At 39.0% G+C, this 23774-nt stretch overlaps 1 protein-coding gene across 1 annotated transcript; it reads right to left on the reverse strand.

Moving 5' to 3' along the window:
* Positions 1-45: 45 nt before the first annotated feature.
* On the reverse strand, positions 46-23632 carry LOC131773377 (fibropellin-1). Its single transcript, XM_066173564.1, has 14 exons — positions 23536-23632; positions 22499-22627; positions 21590-21706; positions 20661-20777; positions 8618-9004; positions 7819-8193; positions 6454-6825; positions 5419-5535; positions 5128-5244; positions 4857-4982; positions 3851-4256; positions 2916-3095; positions 1531-1853; positions 46-773 (listed from the first exon to the last, which is right to left on the reverse strand). Exons 1-14 carry the CDS (start codon positions 23630-23632, stop codon positions 634-636), a joined length of 3003 nt encoding a protein of 1000 aa, XP_066029661.1. The 3' UTR covers positions 46-633.
* Positions 23633-23774: the final 142 nt, after the last annotated feature.

The following is a 23774-nucleotide window of genomic DNA, read 5'->3' on the forward strand; positions in this document are numbered from 1 at the left end:
GAAAATGGCATTGGAAAGTATAAATGATATGAGTCTGTTAGCACGTGGATTTTTTATTTTTTATTCTTCAAGACTACCAAAATGCTTCAACTTACTGATGCCAGAAGATAACTAATCATTCATGTAGGACGGCAAATCTACCAAACCAGCTCCTAAATCAGATATACCAATGAGAGATGATAGCCACTGGGGGCTATAATCAGACTGACTGAGGGTTCAAGAAGGTGGGAAAAGTGCATTGATTGAAAATAAGCCGTTGAAAATGACGTTTTAAAGCAACGACGACTTAAAGATCGTCAGTCCAAGCTTTAGCATGTAAAAAATTGTTTTTGGTTTTGTTACAAAAATAGCTAATCACGATTATGCTCAGATTAAACATTAAAAGAAGCGAAAAATCGTAAATTTAATTGTTAACAAATGGCCTAGTGAATGGAAAATTCAGTTGAAGACGTGCACTTGATTATGCGATATCTACGGCTGAAAACGTAACTTTTCTAAGACATTGTAGTCAAACAGCAATAAGGATGTGATCTCCGATTCAGATATCATTGAACACGATATCCAGAATTGCGTTAAGACTTTTTTATACATCTACGCTCAGCAAAAGTGGTCAGAAAATCTTCTAAGAAGTTATCACTTTTGCAGGTCCTCGTAAAGTGGTATGAACTGCTGTGCGACTCTCTTTCTATCCGAAGTTATCTTCAGCCATGCCATTCCCACAATGCAAAATCCAAGGAACACACACAACGAGGCAATAACAGGCACGTTGAAACCTGATAAAGGAAAAGTAAGAAAATCGAGCTTAGTTTAATCATGTCATATCATCCGAGGAGGGTGGACCTGAAACATAGTGAGATACACCTGTGAAACGTTGCAATGTTATTAAGTTGATACTACAAAACTAATTAATCCTTTGTTGCGTGGTTTGTTTGTTCTACCAGCCAAGGGGTTGAAACTGCGTTTGCAAGTTTTGGTCGGTCAGCTCCGATATGTGCCATTGGTTTGGTCGTCCAGTTGGTCTGTAGATGCGATAAACTAGTCGTTTATGAGGAGTTGGTTATGAAATAGTGACGTTGGGAATGTAGTTAAGTTACCAAGTCATCTCTCTCAAGTCATTCTTTGAATACATTTTAGTGTAGCACTTGTTTGTTTATACTGAGACTGCGGTAGAATCATTTTCTGCTACTTGTGTGGTCTGATCATAAGTGTGAGAGTGGCCCTGCAATAGAAGGTTATGCTTGACAATGAGTCAAGTTTCGACACCCTAAGCAAAAGAGAATCCTATCCTTTTCATTCACATTGTCGAAACGTCTTCCATTTTTACTGACGGCTGTCGTTTTCAGGGCGGACTTTCTCTCACCTGGACGATCAGGCTACAGCGGTGTCGATTCTCGCTCCTGAGTCAAAACCATCTACCGAGTAATTTTTTTTGTCTGGACTTAAGATATGTCTTGAACACCTGTTCAGATATTTCTGCATCTTGCTGTTAGCATTGCCAAATACTTTAATACATTTACTTCAAATACTTGCCTGTATTAACTTTGGGCTTAGTCTCATCCAAGGCAACCGCTTCCGCCTCTCTGTTCTCGCGGTTCAGTGCGATAGGACCTTGGGCCAGAGCGTATTTGTTACCCGGGTTGTCATGAAGAACCCCCTCGCTTCGTCGTCTTCGCTCTACGCAGCCTCGAGCACATCTTGAGGCAGGATCTGCGGCGTCACAGATTTGGACCTCGCAATGGAAAAACACAAACGCGTGGTTGCTGACGTATTGGAAAGCTTCAAGGCTCCAGCGCTGAGACTGGCTGTCGGGGCTGTCATGGAATTGAAGTGCGTCATCATTGTCGACCGAGCACCTGCATAAAGTGAGAAAATAAGACCAGTGCTGTAAAGTTTGTCGGTTACAAGTTTATCAAAAGCACTCTCACGAATCGCCCTTGCTAGACAAACTTTTAACGTATTTATTTATTAATTACTGGTGAGGTTCAGTTTTGTTCCGTGACTTGTAACTGAGTGGATAGTGGTGTTAAAGTTGTAGCTAAGAATCCAACCTTAAAACCACGAATCCAAAGTTAGAGCTACGCATCCAAAGTTCACAAAGGTAACTTTGGATCCTTTGTTATAACTTAAACAGGAATATCCACTTTTTTTCTTTCATTTATAATAGTAGTCAGAGGCCACCGTAGTTTTGACTGTCTCTTGGGATAAAAGCTCGAGTGATTGGAGAGATGCATGCCCTCTAATTAGTTTCAATCAATCAATGAATACTTTATTTAATAAAATGAGAGGGGAATATTTTAGCTCTTCAACGAAACTATTGAAGTTGATTTGTTAGAAAGAAAGAAAAACATTTTGGTAAAAAGAATAAAAAAAAGTTGATACTGGCTAAAAAATATATTGTTCTGGACGTTTCGGCTACTACTGTTGCCTTCTTCAGCAAAGATAAAAATGCAAAATGGCTAACGGCGTCCTGCTTGGTATACTATTTATGTCCACGATGTGTGATAAAACTAAATCTCGAAGGAATTTTTTAAAGTGTAACAATATACCAAACAGGACGCCGTTAGACATTGTGCATTTTTATCTTTGTTATAGAAGGCAACAAGGAGTAGCCGAAACGCCCAGAACAATATATTTTTTGGCCAATGTCAACTTTTTCTTTTTCAACAAAATTTTTTAATATGCCTGGCTACACACCGAATATTTTTAAAGAAAAACATAGTTAAAAAAGAGTAGTTGCAGAAGTAAACCCTCGAGGTTACAAGAAAACAGTTATTCTCCTTATCCTCAAGTTTTCATGACATGAAAATTTTGTTATTCCCTCGCCTTCAACTTTTAATTGGCAATGGATTTTTTGAGGCAAAACTTGAACACCTCGTTTAAGTCATGGAGCAAAAAACGTAATGAGAGTTACCTACCCGTCTTTAATAATGTCATATTTGGGCTGAGAATTCCTGTCCTGATAGGGGGTGGCATAGCAGTTCAGGGCTAAGATTGACAATGTTGAGTCCTCGCTGTCGACACGGGTTTCAAAGTACACTCGTTCACGGATTGTGAATTCAACAGGGAAGTCATCCTGAGAGAAGGGAGCAATGAATCTGATGGAAGGAAAGAGTTGAAATACAATTAGACCTTACTTCTTGAGGCTTGCGTCTATTCAACATGAACAGGTAATTTTCTTGAAGAAAAGCGATGTACAAACTCAGAAAAGTTAGTAATAATTTTATGCTAAAATCCATGTTTGGAGATTTAAATACCGAAATGGGCCTTTCTGGTGTTAAAACTTCCTCTCAGTCGCCACTTTGTATCATTATTAAAATCCTTTTAAGCACATTTTGGTTTCAAAAGTGTCAGTCGAAAAATTGGATCGCACTCATCAGCATCTTTCTAACATCTTGGCTTTGTGGTGATTATAAGGGCAAATTCAAGAGAAGACAACCCTTAAATTTTCAGTAATTGTATCATTTTAAATTTTGAATAAGCTACGCGCAATAATTTGAAAATGGTAATTTGATAGACTTCTTTTGGAGCTAAAAATTAATTTCGACAATCTTTTCAGCACTCGCAAATTTCCTTGAAGGAACTGCGCAATTGCAAAAATTATGTAGGTTAAGATCGAAAACGCATTACATCGGAATCCAAATCTTATCTTTTTTTTCAAAACAACAGTCACACAGTGTCATGCCTCTAACATAAAGTTACCTTTTTCCCACACAAATACAACTATTTCCTCAAGAAAGGCTTTGTGTTCGACCTCATATCTAAAAAATGACCCAGTCAAGTGCGATAATATGCAATTTGCATAGTAGCAAATGGAATAGACCATATTCACGATTGTATAGATTTGTCTTACTGAGAACTTCGGAACAAATCCAAACTGAGAGTAAACTTTCCAAATCCCCTGGAAGAAAAAACGATCTTCGTGCCTGATGGCCTGATTCCAATGGAGGACACTGCACCCCAATTGGAGTAAAAGCAATCGAAGGGGATCATAGCCTGGCGCAAGTGCCTCGCAATCTTGTTCTCTTCTATAGGTATTTCGAACACCATGTTGCTGTATATAACGTAATCCTTATTATGCTTCAAAATGGTACCACACTTTCCAGTTTCGGTATGAAGGAAAAAGTGAGTCTTGTTTTCAGTGGCTGTGCAGTTCGCGTCTATTAGTCTCAGGTGTTCACGGTCAAGACCCAAGAGGAGAGACTTGGGTAGAGTAATAGTCATTTCGTCTTGGCCACAGTCTACTTCCACTCCCGCGGCTGTTGAAATAAAATATTAAATTTCATTTTAAGACTCTACAGAGGTAAGATGCCAATATGGCTAAACACTTAAGGGCAACATACAGAATACAAAAATAGAAACCTGTATTGTCAAAATCTGACTGCGACATTAAGTAGCTGCGAAGGATAGTTGATTTATAGAACAAAAATGCTCAAGAATAGGTCACCAATGATAAATAGTCTCCGTGCTTAAAAAAGACGAGATTTTTTGATTACTTCCCTCACTCTCTCCCAAAATGATTTTTATTGCCATTTCCCTCACGGTCACGTCGCCGTCATGTTATAGTCGTGTAATCTGCGCAATTGCTCAAGGCTCTAGACGAAGGAAAAACTTGTACTTTGAAATATACAAACAACTTTCGTTTAAAATCTGACAGGGATGTTAATTATGATAAAGCCGTATTTGGCAAGAAGAACACCAAAATTTAAAGATCAGAAAGCCGATCGCCATAGACTGTTACTTCGAGGCCATCCTGTAAAGTGCTCATCATTCACTGTTTCTACCAAATGATCAAACAACATGTTAACAACCTTTTATTCAAACTATATGGAAAATTGCTCCATTAGATTATTTCTCACCAATACAATGGCGCTTGTCTCGTGCAACGCTTAACTCTGGATCTGAGCAAGAGCAGTAGTAACTCCCCATAGTATTCTCACAGATATCATGACAGTGGTCCTTGTTCTCCCGACACTCATCAATATCTGAAAGACAAATTTAAGCCATTCACACAAGAAAAAGTTTCTCATTATATCTGTAAGGAATATGATGAGCGGGAATCGCCATTTATCGAAAACATATTCCTTAGGAAAAAACAAACAAACAAACTTGAACAAGTGAAATACTCACCGACTTGGCAGAGATCGCCAGTGACACCGGGAGGACATATGCATTTGAAGGTATTGTTTCCATTATCCACGCAAGTGCCATTGTTGGCACAGGGATATTCTGAACAGGGGTCTAAACCTTAGAAATAAGGATAAAAGTTAAAAGGTAGCAAATGGAATTGAAACATACCGGAGTAGATTACGAAACCTCTCATGCGTGACGAAACACTTTGCCTACGTCGAAATTCTCACATCAAAAAAGAGTAAGATTCTCGGAAGTGGAATTTCAAACTTGAACAAGTGAAATACTCACCGACTTGGCAGCGATCACCGGTGACACCGGGAGGACATATGCATTTAAAGGTACTGTCTTCATTATCCACGCATGTGCCATCGTTGGCACAGGGATATTCTGAACAGGGGTCTACACCTTAAAAAAATATGTAATAAAAGGATTAAGACCTCCGACGAAGGTATAAATTTCTGGCGTAAACTGCAAAAGTTCTCATTAGCGAGGAAACATATCGTTTGCTGTATACATAAAAACATACACGCATACATACATACATACACACATACTTTATTGGCTCGTCCACGCGGGGCTTTTCAGAGTGAATGTTACACTACAAGTATAAAGTGCTTGAAGACCCCAACTGGAATTAAAAAGACTAGTTGGCTATTTACTCAGCGCAGCCGAGGGGTTATACTCGGTAATTTAGTGTTAACAACTGGGTTGAAAACGTAAATTAGCCACCGTAAAGGGTAAAAAGGCTGACGTTTCGAGCGTTAGCCCTTCGTCGGAGCAATTAGAGGAATTGTGGGTTGTGTGTGGATTTATATGTAGAAAGTGGAGCTACGCCATTGGTGGGAGTTATACTCGGGGCAACCGAAAACCCATCGAGTGAGTAGCAGGGCGGAGGACTTGAGTCCGAGACCACCAGATTACAAGTCCAGCGCCCTAATTTCCACTCAGACACGCCGCCCCAATAGAGAGTTTCAGCTTTTAGGGAATGGAATTTTAAGTCTTCTCTTCTTTTAAAAAATCTGTCAATTTCTACGTCTAACGTATAAAGTTTTTGGCCGTTTTACGGCTAACGGTTAACCCCATTGAGACCCTCGTGAAAGAGAAATGTTAAATACGTTTTCTTTCAGAAGAAGGCGAGGGTAACTCAGCGTGATCGTGGTGAGCGGCGAAAGTCTGTCTGTCTCTTAAAAATATAGAAGTATGAAATGACATGCAAGTTGGGGCATAGTCGGTTGCGTAACGCATCAAGACCAGACTCGCGCAAGAAAAATGTTTGATGATTATAAAAGAGGATATTCAGAATAAACTTCACAGGGTACTCACCACCGGTCATTGTGGATTCATATTTCGCTTCAAATCCACGATCAACTGTTTTTCCAGGATGGAACATCACAAACATTTGGTTTCCACTCGACAAATGAGTTTCATTCCAAGACGACCCCTGACAAAATCGCCCAAGCAAAGGCGAACTTGTTGACCCACCATCATAAAGCTCCACATAAGAACAAGAATCCGAACAAGGATTGGCTGAACACTCACTTAAGACAAAGTCAGTAAACGTAAACTTTACAATTTTGTCAGCTGGCGCGGTAATGTTCCAGGTACAATTTCTGGACGCAGTGTAGTTACTCTTTGGGTAGTTTGTGCTGCATATTTCCCCGCTGCCTGAGAGAGGAATTGCTTCTCTGGGACAAACTGTAAACAATGAAAAAGGAGCATGTGAGTGTGACAGAATAAGCATAGGCTGTTCCGAGCGTTCAGTTGATAAAATGCAGTGCCATATTGAACAGCGCGAGAGTAGCAGAGGAGTGAAAAAACGAGGGAGGGGTGGGTCATGTTGTAAAATCAACTTCTTCATTTCCCGACCAGACCCAAACCCCATTCTCTTTTTCATTACGCCGCTACTATCGTGCCCTTGGCTATTTCGCTCTGTTTTACTAACTAGAACGATTGGAACAGGCCAGAATAAACATGGATTGGTGATAGATATATGGTTTCTTTAACAGATGCCTTCAAAATGTGGTAAGAACAAAAAAGTGGTACGCCAGGTGCTGCCAAGTGTCACTGATGAACTCAGTGTGACATCATCTGGTATCTCTTCCTGAACAGAAGGACAGCAACGTGGAATCTAATTGTTTCATATACCATGAAGAAGCAAATTGTTGTAAATGGTGAAGTCATTTATGCCTCTGTTCTCCAATAGGTGATAAATAACATCTAGTCAAAATGCTTATCACATAACTGTTGATTCGACCAATGGTCAAAATCTATACAGACCAAAACGGCTCAAAACTATACTCTTTAGGCTGATACATTCCAATATGGTATTTATATGGACGTAGCCCCAAGGCAAGAATATGAATATTTGAAACTCATCACGGAGACCAATTTACATTATCAACTCAGTTGATGAAACCAAATTATCTTGTTATACTCTCCGACCGACGCAGCACCACAGTTTCTTTGGAAACTTACCACCTTTATTTTTTAGGTTAACATGGCTTCCCAGTACGTTACCGCTTGCACTATACATCAGAGATGTTCGCATTCACCCTGAGTTGATAACAGAGAGAGCCCCCACTCTTATTAACTAAGCTCCTTATCATTTCTTGTATGGGTGAATTTATTGCATGTAACATCTTCTCTCAGCGAACTCTTAGATCCCACAAAGTTGTTCCCTCTACTTACTTGGAGGACTGTAGTTCAACAGTCTGTAAGTTGCCTCAAATCCGTCAAAATCCATGCTTGTATCGTCGGACACAAACACCACCCTCAGGCTTTCGTGCAGTGAATAAAATGTGACAGGAATATCCCTTGGTGTACCACATAGTTTTCCAGGCGGCACTTGATCACTGAAGCTATTCTGGACTTCCATATAATCACACGAGCAAGCAATGCCACCACAACGTTGAATATTATCGTCTGGTAATGAGAGCTCAACATGGTATCCTTGCTTGCCTATAATCTTCCAGCTACACGTCTGGTTGAATGGATAGTTTCTTGGATTAAAGGGAGTGGAGAAAGAACCTGATGTTTCATCGAGGATCACATCTGTTGGGCACACTGAAAAAAGACTGCCAGCTTTAGTAAAATGCATCTTATTTACTGTAAAAACTTAATTTACTAAATGAAAAATCTTAACGAAGCTTCATTTTCTCCGAAAACTGTTCTAATTTTGATGAGGTTTACAATCCACTGTGGTCAACTGAATGATTTCAAATACCGCCTACAGCTCCTTTTTCGTATGTTGGCGGTTTCCTACTTTAATCAATATAACGATTGTGAAATATAGCAGCTTGCGTTGGAGTAAAAGGCTTGACTATATGCATTTTTTTTTCTACAGCCTATAGCTGTTCAAAGATTGCTTACTTTATTATTTGCATGATCACTCGAAAAAATTCCCGCTCAGTTTAATAGGGGTACATGCTCAATATACTTCTATACTTCCGGTTAATAAACTACCATAGAAGAAAATTAAAGCTCTTACGTGAATCTCCATCTATCGCCTCAAAGGTTGCATTGAACCCTTTGTTTACAGGGCCGGTGCGAGATTCAAATCTTACTTGAATGAAATTTCCCTCAGAGTACACAGGAGGGGGAAGCTTTTGACCACAGATCTTAAAGTCATTAGGATTTCCTCCATGAGAGGCAACGTTTGTGATGAAGACTCGGGCACTATCTGCTGCCGCTCCAGCACAGTCATCGTTTTCACCTGCTACCAGGGTAAAATTCAAGAAGGTCAGTTTGATGATTTTCCCACCGGGTACGGTGATATTCCAGGTACAAATCCTGTTTGCGTCATAGTTGTTGGGAAAATTGAGGCTGGAAATGTGACCACTAGCAGCATTAATGGACTCTCCAGGAGGGCTGCAGGCTGAAAAAAAGGTATCTTTTAGTTACTCTTTTGGTTTCTTACTCCAGACAAAAGAATTCCAGCAAAATCATACATGTTCAATACACCCAAACCGCTACGATTCGTCTACGGTCGTTGACAAATCCACACAGCGGAAGTCGAATCGTGTGTTAACGTACCGGAAGTCAAGGGGCGTGAGCAATAAGTGAAAATAAGTAGCATGAAAAGAGAAAATGACAACATAACCTTCCACGTTCTTAAATCGTGAAACGGCCGGAAGTCCATTGTCAGAATATTATAAATATTAAATTTAACCTTCTTCCTTCCTAAAGCGTTAAACAAGGGCATTAACTGTTGACGAATCGACACGATTCGTACGGGTCGACACGACTCGTCATTTGTAAAGTCGATCCGTCTCTCCGGAGGTCGATTCGCAAAAGAAGACAATACATACTTAAGCGTTAAATTAGAGTATTCAATGTTGACGAATCGACACGATTCGCGTGGATTCGGCATGTGATTACCTCGTTTCTAAGTGGTTTTTTTTTTTTTGAAAACGACAACTTTGGAGACGTGCGACCTGACAGCAATATGGCTGGCTTTTACGAAGATCGTGTTGGTTTTTTCGTATTTTCACAGTCCTTCATTTTGTAGGAAAGAGCTTTTTAAACTTATTTGGTCTCACATCGGGTGTTAAGAAGTATGCCTGCGGAGATAAAGAGGAATTTGTCGGTGGGAAGCGGAATAGGCTGGATGGCGACGACGCTTTTGTCTGTGAACAGAGAGTTTGTTATATTTATTTCCCGAGCTTGGCGATGTTGAGGTTCGTCTCGCGGAATATTTTCTAAGTGTCTTGCAAATCAACTTCCGGTATGACGGGTCGACATAACTGAGACGAGTAGTTCGACTCAAGTCGAGTGGAGTCGATTCGACAACATTTTCAACAACCCTCGACAGTTACTTGCGAAATATTTTCCAAGTGTCTTGCAAATTGACTTCCGGTATGCGTTTCCATATAATGAGGGATAGTTTATCAGATTTTCGATTAACCACGAATCGACTTCTGGCAGAACGATTCGCAAACTGCCTTTGACGAGTCGTAGCGGTTTGGCTGTATTGGACAACATGCAGCGTGCAGATATCTTTTCAGCCAGACCTACACACCTGGGCTCGACATCAAGCAAAGAAACTCGAAAGAGAGCTGTGTACCAACTGGCTTGCACGTGCACGCAAAGGTCATGACATTCAGCGAAAACAATGGCAAATGCAGACGATAATTGCGTTAAAAAAATAGGCAAATAAAATAACAGAAGATTTAAGAACTTTCTTGAAGTGTTTCCTTGAAAAAACAGATAAACAATCACGCAGTCACGCTACAAATACTACTTCTGCGTGGAATTTCTTGATGGTGGAAAGTGGAAAACACATTTTCCAGTCTTCTTTTCTGGAAACATAGCGCAGTTAATGAATTTTATGGAGCTTTTGATATTTCTTTTCAAATGAGAGAGCAAGGGTTTCCCGTCATCCACGGTCTGCAAAAGTTGTTACACACGGCAACTTGTACGTCAACAAGCACGCGACATGTGACTTTAAAATCTCCCCTCCTGTTACAGTTTCCTCATTGTGAACTGTGCGATGATGTCAATAAACGATCAAATTATAGACTGATGAATGTTTTGTTCCGCACTAAAGCCCTATTTCCTGTTTTTAGCAAATCTCCAAAGTAATAAACGACAGAATAAAGAAACGCTACGATATTCTCATCGATTTTTCGCCTACATGCATCTCTCTAAATGAGAAACGATTTTTTTGATGGTTTTCCGCAGAGATGAAACGATGGATTATAAAGGGGAATCAAAAGTAGTGTTGTAGATTCATCAAATACTTGGATGAATCGAGAAGTCTGAGAACACGATCGTTTATTTGCCTCTGTTGATTGACAAGCCATCACTGAAAAAACTCAGCGATGATCGGCAAGTTTGTGTACCTCTATTCACCTCTCTCTCTCTCCCTATCTCTCTCATAGTTATTATTTAAAGCGGAAGAAAAGACTTGGCTCCAAGGCTCAGGTGCTTAATACTCTATGCCGCCGTTTTGCGTTTTAATGGCTTGCGCACTTTATTATCTTTTTACTATATTAATTAGCCATCAGTCCAAGAACGCTTCTGCAATGGCTATTTTATAACCTTACTATCCCCGAAGCCATTTGGAAAACTTCAGTGTTTACTGACTCACAAACATTTTGAGGACCGAGTTTGCGGAACGAAACGAAGCTCTCTTATTAAGCGATAGAAATATCCAGCATATATATAAAAACATGTTAATTAAAAGCGGATCAAAACGTCACTGAACAGAATTTTCCGGGTCAAGCAGAACATTCTATTGCTTCAGACTTACGCCATAGCTGCCAATTGAAAAGCCGTATCTTTTGTTTCTCACAGAAAATAAAAATATTTGACTAATGAGTCATTCAAAATTAACATTTCTTAAGGTTATAGAGGACGTGTAGGTGAAGGGAAGTTAGAGAAGGAGGGATGGTGGAGGGAAGGGTGACAGGGGACTGAAGAAAGAAAGAAAGATAAAGTCTACTATCATTATCAATTTAACGCGAGCCCTAATAAATTTAACATTTCAAATAAAAAAGTTCTGTATTGTTTCAAAATTGGAGTGCACATTCTTCGATATTTTTTTTTTGATGCCCTCCGGTGACAATGTTGAGAACTTAGGAGTGCTCTCTATGAATCAGAAATGTATTGTCTTCCTTGGCATTTAAGTCGCGCAAACTTGATGAGTGAGTGGTAGATTACAGCTAATTTTGGCCACGAAGGAAATGAAAAAGAAGAGGTATCAGCCTATCATTGATCTCGACTAGGATTCCAGTCGAGAATTAAGTGTTGTTTTCGAAGACCAGTATTCTTGTGAAGTTTTTACGAGATTTCTTGCATATTAGCACATTTTTCGTAAATTTGAAAGTAATTTTGCAGACTTCGTCTGCGGCGCAATGAGTCCATTGTTGAGAGATGTCAAGGAGGAAATATATAATCAGGGCCGGAGCCAGACTTCAGAACAAGACGAGGCAAGTTTCGAGCACCGAATGCCGAAGGTACGAATTCCGTGGAATTTTTCTTCAGAAAAGTCAATTTTGGGCCAAACCTCATGCTAGCCACAGCCCATGATAATCAGCAATACTTTTATTTCATCTTACCTTCGAATTCAATTCCATTTGCTGAGAATGCCAAAAGTAGGAAGATTACAGAGAGCAGTATTCCATGTTTCAAGTTCATCTTGAAGCCAAAAGGTAAACAGCAATACCAGACAAACTTGTTTACTGTTAACACTCGTCGTCAATATTCTCAATAACCTCTCCCACGCTTTGTTCGCCTTAATGTAGCGTTTGACACGGTTCATGTCCCGATAGACATTGGATTAAAACGTCTTTTGTTTTAAATACAATAGAATGGTTTTCCTGATGAAATATATGATTAGAAACTGGAATAATAAAGAGGAAAAGTTAGTCTAACGTTTCAATGAGAGCGTGCAAGAATGAAGGATTAACGCGTACGCTCCTTTATTTTGTTCGTCTGTGAGCAAAACTGAAGTATTTAAAACTAGTTCAGTTTCATCGTCATTTCATCGCCTGGTTACGGCAATTATGTAGTGCACATCGTAGAGAAAGCCACTTAAGCAGTGAACTATAGATATAAATAGTTAGTAGTTGAAGTTTTACGAAACATCCTTGGAAAGTCTTCATTTTGAGCTAGTCTTTTGCTTTCCATGGCAAAAAAAATACATATTTTCAAGAATTAGTGTGAAACTGGAAAGTTTCACACTAAAAATGGCAATAAAATAACAGAAGGTTTAAGAACTTTCTTGAAGTGTTTTCTTGAAAACACAGATAAACAATCACGCAGTCACGCTACAAATACTATTTCTGCATGGAATTTCTTGATGGTGGAAAGTGGAAAACACATTTTCTAGTCTTTTTTTCTGGAACATGGCGCAGTTAATGAATTTTATGGGGCTTTTGATATTTCTTTTGAAATGAGAGAGCCAGGGTTTCCCGTCGTTCAAGGTCTGCAAAAGTTGTTACACACGGCAACTTGTACGTCAACAAGCACGCGACATGTGACTTTAAAATCTCCCCTCCTGTTACAGTTTCCTCATTGTGAACAGTGTGATAATGTTAATAAACGATCAAATTATAGAATAATGAATGTTTTGTTCCGTACTAAAGCCTTATTTCCTGTTTTTAGCAAATCTCCAAAGTAGTAAACGACAAAATAAAGAAACACTACGATTTTCCCATCGATCTTTCGCTTACATGTATCTCTCTAAACGTGAAATTTTCCATTCCCACAAGAAATCTTCAAAGTTTTTCAGTTGTTTTTAGCTTTCATGATCAATTATCTCGTATAAAGAGCTAAAAGATGTAGGTTTTTCTAGTCAAGGGACCGCCTAGAGCCAGAATTGCGTGACGGTTGTAGTTGAGAGAAACTTATCACAATCGCAGATTTTAAAAGGCATCCAAGACAAAAACACGGTAGTGCTCAAAGATTTTTTTGATGATGTTTAGAGATGAAATGATGGATTATAAAGGGAAATCAAAAGTAGTGTTGTAGCTTCCTGACAAGGGGAGATATTTGACCTCAAAGTTGTCAAATATTTGGATGCATCGAGAAGTCTGAAAACACAGTCGTTTATTTGCCTCTGTTGATTGACAAGCCGCCAATGAAAAAACTCAGCGATGATCGGCAAGTTTGTGTACCTCTATTCACCTCTCTCTCTCTCTCTTTCTCTCTCTCTCTCTCTGTCTCTCATAGTTATTACTTAAAAGCGGAAGAAAAGACTTGCTTCCAAGGCTCAGGTGCTAAATACTCTATGCCGAGGTTTTGCGTTTAATGACCTCTAAAACTACAGTGACCTTCTTTCGTTCAGAACTGGCAAAAAATTTTCATTTTAGCACCTACGTTCAAATAACTTAGCCAATCGTTAATCTTTTGTATTTAATGAAACACAAAATGTTATAGAATCAAGATAAGTCGCGTCAGAGAACGCTTAGTAATAAGTACAGTTAATGGCTTGCGCACTTTATTATCTTTTTACTATGTTAATTAGCTATCAGTCCAAGAGCGCTTCTGCAAGGGCCATTTAATAACTTTATTATCCCCGAAGCCATTTGGAAAACTTCAGTGTTTATTGGCTGACAAATATTTTGAGGGCCAAGTTTGCGGAACGAAACGAAGCTCTCTTATTAAGCGATAGAAATATCCAGCATATATATATAAACATGTTGATCAACAGCGGATCAAGACGTCACTGAACCGAATTTTCCGGGTCAAGCAGAACATTCTATTGCTTGAGACGTACGCCATAGCTGCCAATTGAAAAACCGTTTCTTTTTTTCCTCACAGAAAATAAAAATATTTGACTAATAAGTCATTTAGAATTAAACTTTCTTGAGGTTATAGAGGACGTGTAGGTGAAGGGAAGTTAGAGTTGGAGGGATGGTGGAGGGAAGGGTGACAGGGGACTGAAGAAAGAAAGAAAAAAGTCTACTATCATTATCAATTCAAAGCGAACCCTAATAAATTCAACATTTCAAGTAAAAAAAAGATGACAAGTTACTGTATTATTTCAAAATTGGAGTGCACATTCTTCCATATTTTTTACCATGCCCTCTGCCGATAACATTGAGAACTAAGGAGTGCTCTCTATGAATCAGAAATGTATTGTCTTCCTTGGCATTCAAGTAGCGCAAACTTGATGAATGAGTGTTAGATTACAGCTAATTTTGGCCACGAAGGGAATGAAAAAGAAGAGCTATCCGCCTATCGTTGATTTCGACTAGGATTCCAGTCGAGAATTAAGTGTTGTTTTTGAGGACCAGTATTCTTGTGAGGTTTTTACGAGATTTTTTGCATATTAGCACATTTTTGGTAAATGTGAAGGTAATTTTGCAGACTTCGTCTGCGGCACAATGAGTCCATTGTTGAGAGATGTCAAGGAGGAAATAAATAATCAGGGCCGTAGCCAGACTTCAGAACAAGACAAGGCAAGTTTCGAGCGCCGAAGGTCGAAGGCACGAATTGCGTGGAATTTTTCTTCAGAAAAGTCAATCTTGGACCAAAATCAAGACGAGGCAATTGCCTCGCCTTGCCTCATGCGAGCTACGGCCCTGATAATCAGCAATACTTTCATTTTATATTACCTTCGAATTCAATTCCATTTGCTGAGAATGCCAAAAGTAGGAAGATTACAGAGAGTAGTATTCCTTGTTTCAAGTTCATCTTGAAGCCAAAAGGTAAACGCAATACCAGACAAACTTATTTTCTGTTAACACTCGTCGTTAATAGTCTCAATAACCTCTCCCACGCTTTGTTCGCCTTAATGTAGAGTTTGACACGGTTCATGTCCTGATAGACATTGGATCAAAACGTCTTTTGTTTTAAATACAATATAATAGTTCCCCTGATGAAATATATGATTAAAAACGGGAATAATAAAGAGGAAAAGTTAGTCTAGCGTTTCAATGAGAGCGTGCAAGAATGAAGGATTAACACGTACGCTTCCTTTATTTTGTTCGTCTGTGAGGAAAACTGAAGTATTTAGAACAAGTTCAGTTTCATCGTCATTTCATCGGCTGGTTACGACAATTATGTAGTGCACATCGTAGAGAAAGCCACTTAAGCAGTGAACTATAGATGTAAATAGTTAGTAGTTGAAGTTTTTACGAAATATCTTTGGAAAGTCTTCATTTTGAGCTAGTCTTTTGCTTTCCATGACGAAAAAAATACATATCTTCAAGAATTAGTGTGAAACTGGAAAGTTTCACACTAAAAATGGCAATAAAATAACAGAAGGTTTAAGAACTTTCTTGAAGTGTTTTCTTGAAAACACAGATAAACAATCACGCAGTCACGCTACAAATACTATTTCTGCATGGAATTTCTTGATGGTGGAAAGTGGAAAAAACATTCTCCAGTCTTCTTTTCCGGAAACATGGCGCAGTTAATGAATTTTATGGGGCTTTTGATATTTCTTTTCAAATGAGAGAGCCAGGGTTTTCCGTCGTTCACGGTCTGCAAAAGTTGTTACACACGGAAACTTGTACGTCAACAAGCACGCGACATGTGACTTTAAAATCTCCCCTCCTGTTACAGTTTCCTCATTGTGAACAGTGTGATAATGTTAATAAACGATCAAATTATAGAATAATGAATGTTTTGTTCCGTACTAAAGCCTTATTTCCTGTTTTTAGCAAATCTCCAAAGTAATAAACGACAAAATAAAGAAACACTACGATTTTCCCATCGATCTTTCGCTTACATGTATCTCTCTAAACGTGAAATTTTCCATTCCCACAAGAAATCTTCAAAGTTTTTCAGTTGTTTTTAGCTTTCATGATCAATTATCTCGTATAAAGAGCTAAAAGATGTAGGTTTTTCTGGTCAAGGGACCGCCTAGAGCCAGAATTGCGTGACGGTTGTAGTTGAGAGAAACTTATCACAATCGCAGATTTTAAAAGGCATCCAAGACAAAAACACGGTAGTGCTCAAAGATTTTTTTAATGGTGTCCAGAGATGAAATGATGGATTATAAAGGGAAATCAAAAGTAGTGTTGTAGCTTCCTGACAAGGGGAGATATTTGACCTCAAAGTTGTCAAATATTTGGATGCATCGAGAAGTCTGAAAACACAGTCGTTTATTTGCCTCTGTTGATTGACAAGCCGCCAATGAAAAAAATCAGCGATGATCAGTAAGTTTCTGTACCTTTGTTCCCCTCTCTCTCTCTGTCTCTATCTCTCTCTGTCTCTCATAGTTATTACTTAAAAGCGGAAGAAAAGACTTGCCTACAAGGCTCAGATGCTAAATACCCTATGCCGAGGTTTTGCGTTTAATGACCTCTAAAATTGCAGTGACCTTCTTTTGTTCAGATCAGGAACAAATTCTCATTCTAGCACCTACGTTCAAATAACTTAGCCAATCGTTAATCTTTTGTATTTAATGAAACACAAAATGTTATAGAATCAAGATAAGTCGCGTCAGAGAACCCTTAGTAATAAGTACAGTTAATGGCTTGCGCACTTTATTATCTTTTTACTATGTTAATTAGCTATCAGTCCAAGAACGCTTCTGCAAGGGCCATTTAATAACTTTACTATCCCCGAAGCCATTTGGAAAACTTCAGTGTTTATTGGCTGACAAATATTTTGAGGACCGAGTTCGCGGAGACCGAGTTTCAGGGGGACTGAGTTTCTATCGCTCATAAAGCGATAGAAATATCGAGCAAACAGATATAAACATGTTGATTAAAAGCGGGATAAAACGTCACTGAAAAGAATTTCCCCGGTCAAGCAGTACATTCTATCGCTTGAGACTTACGCCATAGCTGCCAATTGAAAAGCCGTTTCTTTTGTTTCTCACAGAAAATAAAAATATTTGACTAATGAGTCATTCAAGATTAAACTTTCTTGAGGTTATTGAGGACGTGTAGGTGAAGGGAAGTTAAAGAAGGAGGGATGGTGGAGGGAAGGGTGACAGGGGACTGAAGAAAGAAAGAAAGAAAGAAAGAAGTCTACTATCATTATCAATTTGAAGCGAACCCTAATAAATTCAATATTTCAAGTAAAAAAAAGGAGGTTAAGTTGCTGTATTGTTTCAAAATTGGAGTGCACATTCTTCGATATTTTTTACCATGCCCTCCGCTGATAATATTGAGAACTAAGGAGTGCTCTCTATGAATCAGAAATGTATTGTCTTCCTTGGCATTCAAGTAGCGCAACTTGATGAATGAGCGGTAGATTACAACTGATTTTGGCCACGAGGGAAATGAAAAAGAAGAGCTATGAGCCTGTCATTGATCTCGACTAGGATTCCAGTCGAGAATTAAGTGTTTTCGAAGACCAGTATTCTTGTGAAGTTTTTAAGAGATTTCTCGCATATTAGCACATTTTTCGTAAATTTGAAAGTAGTTTTGCAGACTTCGTCTGCGGCGCTATGAGTCCATTGTTGAGAGATGTCAAGGAGGAAATAAATAATCAGGGCCGGAGCCAGACTTCAGAACAAGACGAGGCAAGTTTAGAGGGCCGAATGCCGAAGGCACGAATTCCGTGGAATTTTTCATCAGAAAAGTCAATCTTGGGCCAAAATCAAGACGAGGCAATTGCCTCGCCTTGCCTCATGCTAGCTACAGCCCTGATAATCAGCAATACTTTCATTTTATATTACCTTCGAATTCAATTCCATTTGCTGAGAATGCCAAAAGTAGGAAGATTACAGAGAGTAGTATTCCTTGTTTCAAGTTCATCTTGAAGCCAAAAGGTAAACAGCAATACCAGACAAACTTGTTATTGTTAACACTCGTCGTTAATAATAATAATAACCTCTCCCACGCTTTGTTCGCCTCGATGTAGAGTTTGACACGGTTCATGTCCTGATAGACATTGGATCAAAACGTCTTTTGTTTTAAATACAATATAATAGTTTCCCTGATGAAATATATTATTAGAAACTGGAAAAATAAAGAGGAAAGGTTAGTCGAGCGTTTCAATGAGGGCGTGCAAGAATGAAGGATTAACGCATACGCTTCCTTTATTTTGTTCGTCTGTGAGCAAACCTGAAGTATTTAGAACTAGTTCAGTTTCATCGTCATTTCATCGGCTGGTTACGGCAATTATGTAATGCACATCGTAGAGAAAGCCACCTAAGCAGTGAACTAACAGTAGTAGTTTTGAGTTCAAAATTAACGCCGATTTAAAGTTTAATCGAAAGGTGTTAACTCGGAAAGGTTTTTATTTCGATTTCGTCTAAGAGTTTGTCATTATATGTTTATTACTGGAGTGCCCCAAATTGGCTTTTAAGCGATCTGACTTCGCTTGTGAAGCGAAAATTGACGGCGTCGCAAACGATCCCAGGAATAACGAGCAGTTTTATTGGTCTTTTTAATTTATCACTTAGATGAAGCCATTTACCCATTAACGCCCCAAGAGCGACTACAATCTAATTTCTCCTTATATTGTCACGGCTGAATCAAATATCACAAGAATCATTTAACCAAAGTGAGGAAAAGTGGCAGACTTACGAATATCTTAATTGTTAAACAAAGCCTCCTCATAAATGAAAGGTAAAGCGATCTTCGCAGTAATGAACACTACTTAAGTAGTAGTGAAAATAAGGCCTAAAACAATTCAGTACACCATATGAGTACTTGGAGAATTTTACAGATAAAAGTATGGAGATTGTGTATGCTGATGTCACAGCACAAAGGGTGAAGCTTCATTTTGCCTAAGATGTCATCATATCGCCCAAACAACGACAGCGTATGAAGTAAAACTTCATAATTTACATGAAGAACTCGCATGGCTTCTCGGTCGATCTTAACTTTGAAAGCAATACATGGTCACCCTGGCCATAGCCCAGCTCGAAATTCTCACAGAAAACCCTCCAGTAACCAAAATATTCTCTGACTGCTTACGCCTAACGGCGAGCTAAGTTTATCGATCTTTCTCACAAAAATAACTACTTGAAAATTAAATAAATAAATAAAACCTATCATAACCTTATTATCATCTTAACATGACGACAATACAAAAGGGCTTTTATTGCCGATCCTAACAGTTACAATAACTTTGCGCTTTGGGAACTTTAAGCCCAATGCAAGTGATTTGGCTCCTCTGACGCACTTCACTTGACAAATGACTCTATGAATCGATTAAAGCATTACCTTGTCCGTGTCACTCACAATTGAAACGTTCATGAAAGTTGCAAGAAAACTGTGACAAATGAAATGCTGGGGTAAAGCATTTCATTAAGAAACTGTATTGCTACCATGAAATAACATTGCAATTAATTTATTGCTTGTCGATGCGAGTAGAAATTAATGCATGAAAATATGGTTACAAGTAACCGAGACGAGTCGTTCGACTCGAATCGATTCGATAACATTTTCAACGACCCTTGGTAGTTACTTGTGGTGTCTTGCAAGTCGACTTGTGGTATGACGGGTCGACTTAAACTGAGACGAGTCGTTCGATTCGAGTCGAATGGAGTCGATAGACAACATCTTCAACGCCATCTAGTAGCTTCTTGCGGAATATTTTCTAAGTGTCTAGCAAATCGACTTGTGGTATGACGGGTCGACTATAACTAAGACAAGTCGAATGGAGTCGAGTCGAATGGAGTCGATTCGAAAACATTTTCAACAACCCTTGATAGTTACTTGCGAAATATTTTCTAAGTCTCTTGCAAATTGACTTCCGATATGCGTTTCCATCTAATGAGAGATGGTTTATCAGATTTTCGATTAACCGCGAATCGACTTCCGGTAGAACGATTCGCAAACTGCCTTTCACGAATCGTATCGGTTTGGGTGTATTGGACAACTTGCTGCGTGCAAATATCTTTTCAGCCAGACCTACACACCTGAGTCCGACACCAGGTAAAGAAACTCGAAAGAGTGCTGTGTATCAACTGCCTCGCACGTACACGCAAAGGCCATGACATTCAGCGAAAACAGTGGCAAATGCAGACGATAATTGCAGTCAAAAAACAGGCAAATAAAATAACAGAAGATTTAAGAACTTTCTAGAGGTGTTTACTTGAAAAATAGATAAACGATAACGCAGTCACGCTACAAATACTATTTCTGCGTGGAATTTATAATAAGGAAAATACTCACGGACTTGACAGCGATCACCAGGGACACCGGAAGGACATATGCATTTGAAGGTATTGTCTCCATTATTCACGCATGTGCCATTGTTGGCACAGGGATAGTCTAAACAGGGGTCCAAACCTTGAAAACGTATGATAAAAGTCAACAAGATATCTTCGAAATTTAAACATCCTTGAGAAGACTGCAAATTAAACTTCTAAAATGCGCGGCGAAATATTTCATCTGCGTCCAAATCATAATCATACATCACCACCTATCTAAACATTATTCTTTCGAGAAAAACTAAAAAAACAAAGCAAAAAAAATTAAACAGGTGGAATACTTACAGACTTGACAGCGATCACCGGTGACACCGTGAGGACATATGCATTTGAAGGTATTGTTTCCATTATCCACGCATGTGCCATTTTTGGCACAGGGATATTCTGAACAGGGGTTTAAACCTTAGAAATAAGGATAAAAGTTAAAAGGCCACTGATGAAAGTAAATGTTTCTGTAGTAAATTGCAAAACCCTTAATGTACGGTGTACATTCTTTATTGGTTCCTTCCCCGGGGCTTTTCAGAGTTAATGTTACACTACAAACATGATGCTTGAAAATCCCAATTGGCAGGAGGCAGACTAGTTGGCATTTACACAGCGCAGCCGAGGAGTTGAACTCGGGGCGACCGAATAGTAACCCAGTAAGCGGCAGGGCAGAAGACTTGAAGCTGGGACCACCAGATTACAAGTCCAGCGCCCTAAGCACCCGGTCAAGCCGCCCAATAGAGAGTTTGAGCTTCTTGGGAATGGAATTCTAAGTCTTCTCTTCCTAAGAAATGGCCCAGACACCTCTCAATATCTGATAGACAAAGCTCTTTAGCTGGATCCTTTGAAAAGAAAAAAACTAAAAACAAAACAAAACAGATAAGCATTAAAAAGGAAAATACTCACGGACTTGACAGCGATCACCAGTGACACCGAGAGGACATATGCATTTGAAGGTGTTGTCTCCATTATCCAGGCATGTGCCATTCTTGGCACAGGGATATTCTGAACAGGGATCTAAACCTTAGAAATAATGATAAAAGTTAAAAGGCCACCGATGAAAGTAAACACTTCTGTAGTAAACTGCAAAACCCTTCATGTGAAACGAAAAGTTTTGTTTCTATCAAATTGTTCATATCAAAGGAGGGTTCGGGTTACTCGAAAGAGGAATCCTTAATTTTTACTTTTAAAGAGTTTGTCCAGGCACTCATCAATTTCTCTTGCCTTAAATTCCCCATTTAGAGGATAGTAAGCGATTAGATTACCTTAGTGTACAAACAGAAAGAATCAATTAATTACCGTACTGATATGTGGAACGGTTTTGAGTGAATCTTGAGCTCCTGAAGACGCTTTCACTGAAGTTTAGGGACTTGTAGCAGTTAAAAAGGATTGGTTTTAAACAGAGACATCAAATTTACTAAATTAACCGCAAAAATTGAAGTGTACACTCCCGTAAATTTTACAGTATTTTGTCGATCTACAATGTATAATATTGCCACAGGGATAGTCTAAGCAAGGGTCCAAATCTTAATAGCGTAGGGTAAAAGTTAGCAGACCATCAACGAAATTCAAAACTCCTCAAGTAGACTACAAATTAAACCTCTAATGTGTGGCGAAATATTTCATCTGCGTCTAAATTTTTATATTAAGACAGGGTTTCAGCATCTTTGAAGTAGAAATCTAGTATTTTCTTCTAAAGAGTTCGTCTGGATACTCATCAATATCTAAAAGACACCTGCCCTTAAAATATGATGATATCAAGTCATTACTTATCTAAGAAAAAAAAAACAAGCAAACTTAAACAAGTGTACTTACTTTGGTAGGTATGCACTTGGCAGCGATCACCAGTGACACCGGGAGGACAAATGCATTTGAAGGTATTGTTTCCATTATCCACACATGTGCCATTGTTGGCACAGGGATATTCTGAACAGGGGTCTAAACCTTAGAAATAATAATAAAAGCGAAAAGGCCACCCACGAAACTCCGTCATTTGGGAACTCTATAAAACTGTTTGAGTTTCCTGAAAACTGGTAGGATCCATTGGTTTCTCCATGGGGTCCAGTTGTGAGCTCCACCTGTCCTAAAACTCCAGCTGGCTGCTTATTGTCAATTTCTCTTGCCTCAAATTCCCCATTTAGAGGATAGTAAGCAATAAGATCACCTTAGTGTACAAACAGAAAGAAAGAATTAATTACCATACTGATATGTGGAACGGTTTTGAGTGAATCTTGACCTGCTGGAGACACTTTAATTGAAATTTAGAAACTTGTGGTGGTGAAAAAAGATTGATCGTAAACTAAGAAACCGAATTTACTAAATGAACCGCAGAAAACTGAGTCTCCTTGTGTACTCCGTTGGTTCAAATTCCCCACCCCACCCAGGAAAGGCTCCAATCCCCCATCCACGGGGTACCTACAACAGCCAAATGCCCGTGGGTTGTCCCCAGGGGGATGTAGAAGCTTTGAATCGATCGGCGCATAACGCGCCTTCTTGGTAATATAGAACGCCTGAAAATGCTGACTCTGAGGTTTTATCGCTCAAGTTTATAAATATTTCGTTGACCACTGAGTGCGATAATCTTTTATTATACAAGCTTTAAAAACAGTCATATCCTATAGAAGAATGTTCTCCCAATACCAGTTACCAATGCTAGCTAAATTTTTTAGTGACATATCAGGGCCATGTCATCTCTAGCAGTGGTATTGATAATACGGTTTTTGTTTTGTTTTGTTTTGGGTTTTCTTTTTTTCAACAAAGATTTGCCGATTGACTGGTAAGCTGTAATTTTTGCTTTTTCTGCTGAGCTGACGAAGAACCACCTCTTGTCCACTTCACTTAGTTCAGCGTACGGCCATGTGCATCAACGTGATGCTTCTTCTTTCTCCTGGAGCAGATGCAAACAGTGTTTAGTTGACCAACATTGTTATTCATTCGATGTCCCTTCATATTGAGCTATTAACTTTCATGACACGCCATTCTAATTCGATAGGTAAGTCCATCAATAGGGTCCCGTTGCCACTGATGCTCGTCAAAGACTTGGTTTCCCATTGGTCAAGACAAACAGCAATTTGCGCCTCTTTTCAGTTCG

The sequence above is a fragment of the Pocillopora verrucosa genome, chromosome 10 (assembly GCF_036669915.1).
Source record: "Pocillopora verrucosa isolate sample1 chromosome 10, ASM3666991v2, whole genome shotgun sequence".
Classification (NCBI taxonomy): domain Eukaryota; kingdom Metazoa; phylum Cnidaria; class Anthozoa; order Scleractinia; family Pocilloporidae; genus Pocillopora; species Pocillopora verrucosa.

What these genes read in the sequence shown, in the direction of transcription:
- LOC131773377 (XM_066173564.1), bottom strand. Translation starts at nt 23,632, where the DNA reads ATGAAGGGACATCGAATGAATAACAATGTTGGTCAACTAAACACTGTT. An exon ending in GGCGATAGATGGAGATTCAC is followed by an intron (nt 8,194 to 8,617) that starts GTAAGAGCTTTA and finishes GTCTTTTTTCAG; the next exon opens with TGTGCCCAACAGATGTGATC. An exon ending in TGAATCCACAATGACCGGTG is followed by an intron (nt 5,536 to 6,453) that starts GTGAGTACCCTG and finishes TATTTTTTTAAG; the next exon opens with GTGTAGACCCCTGTTCAGAA.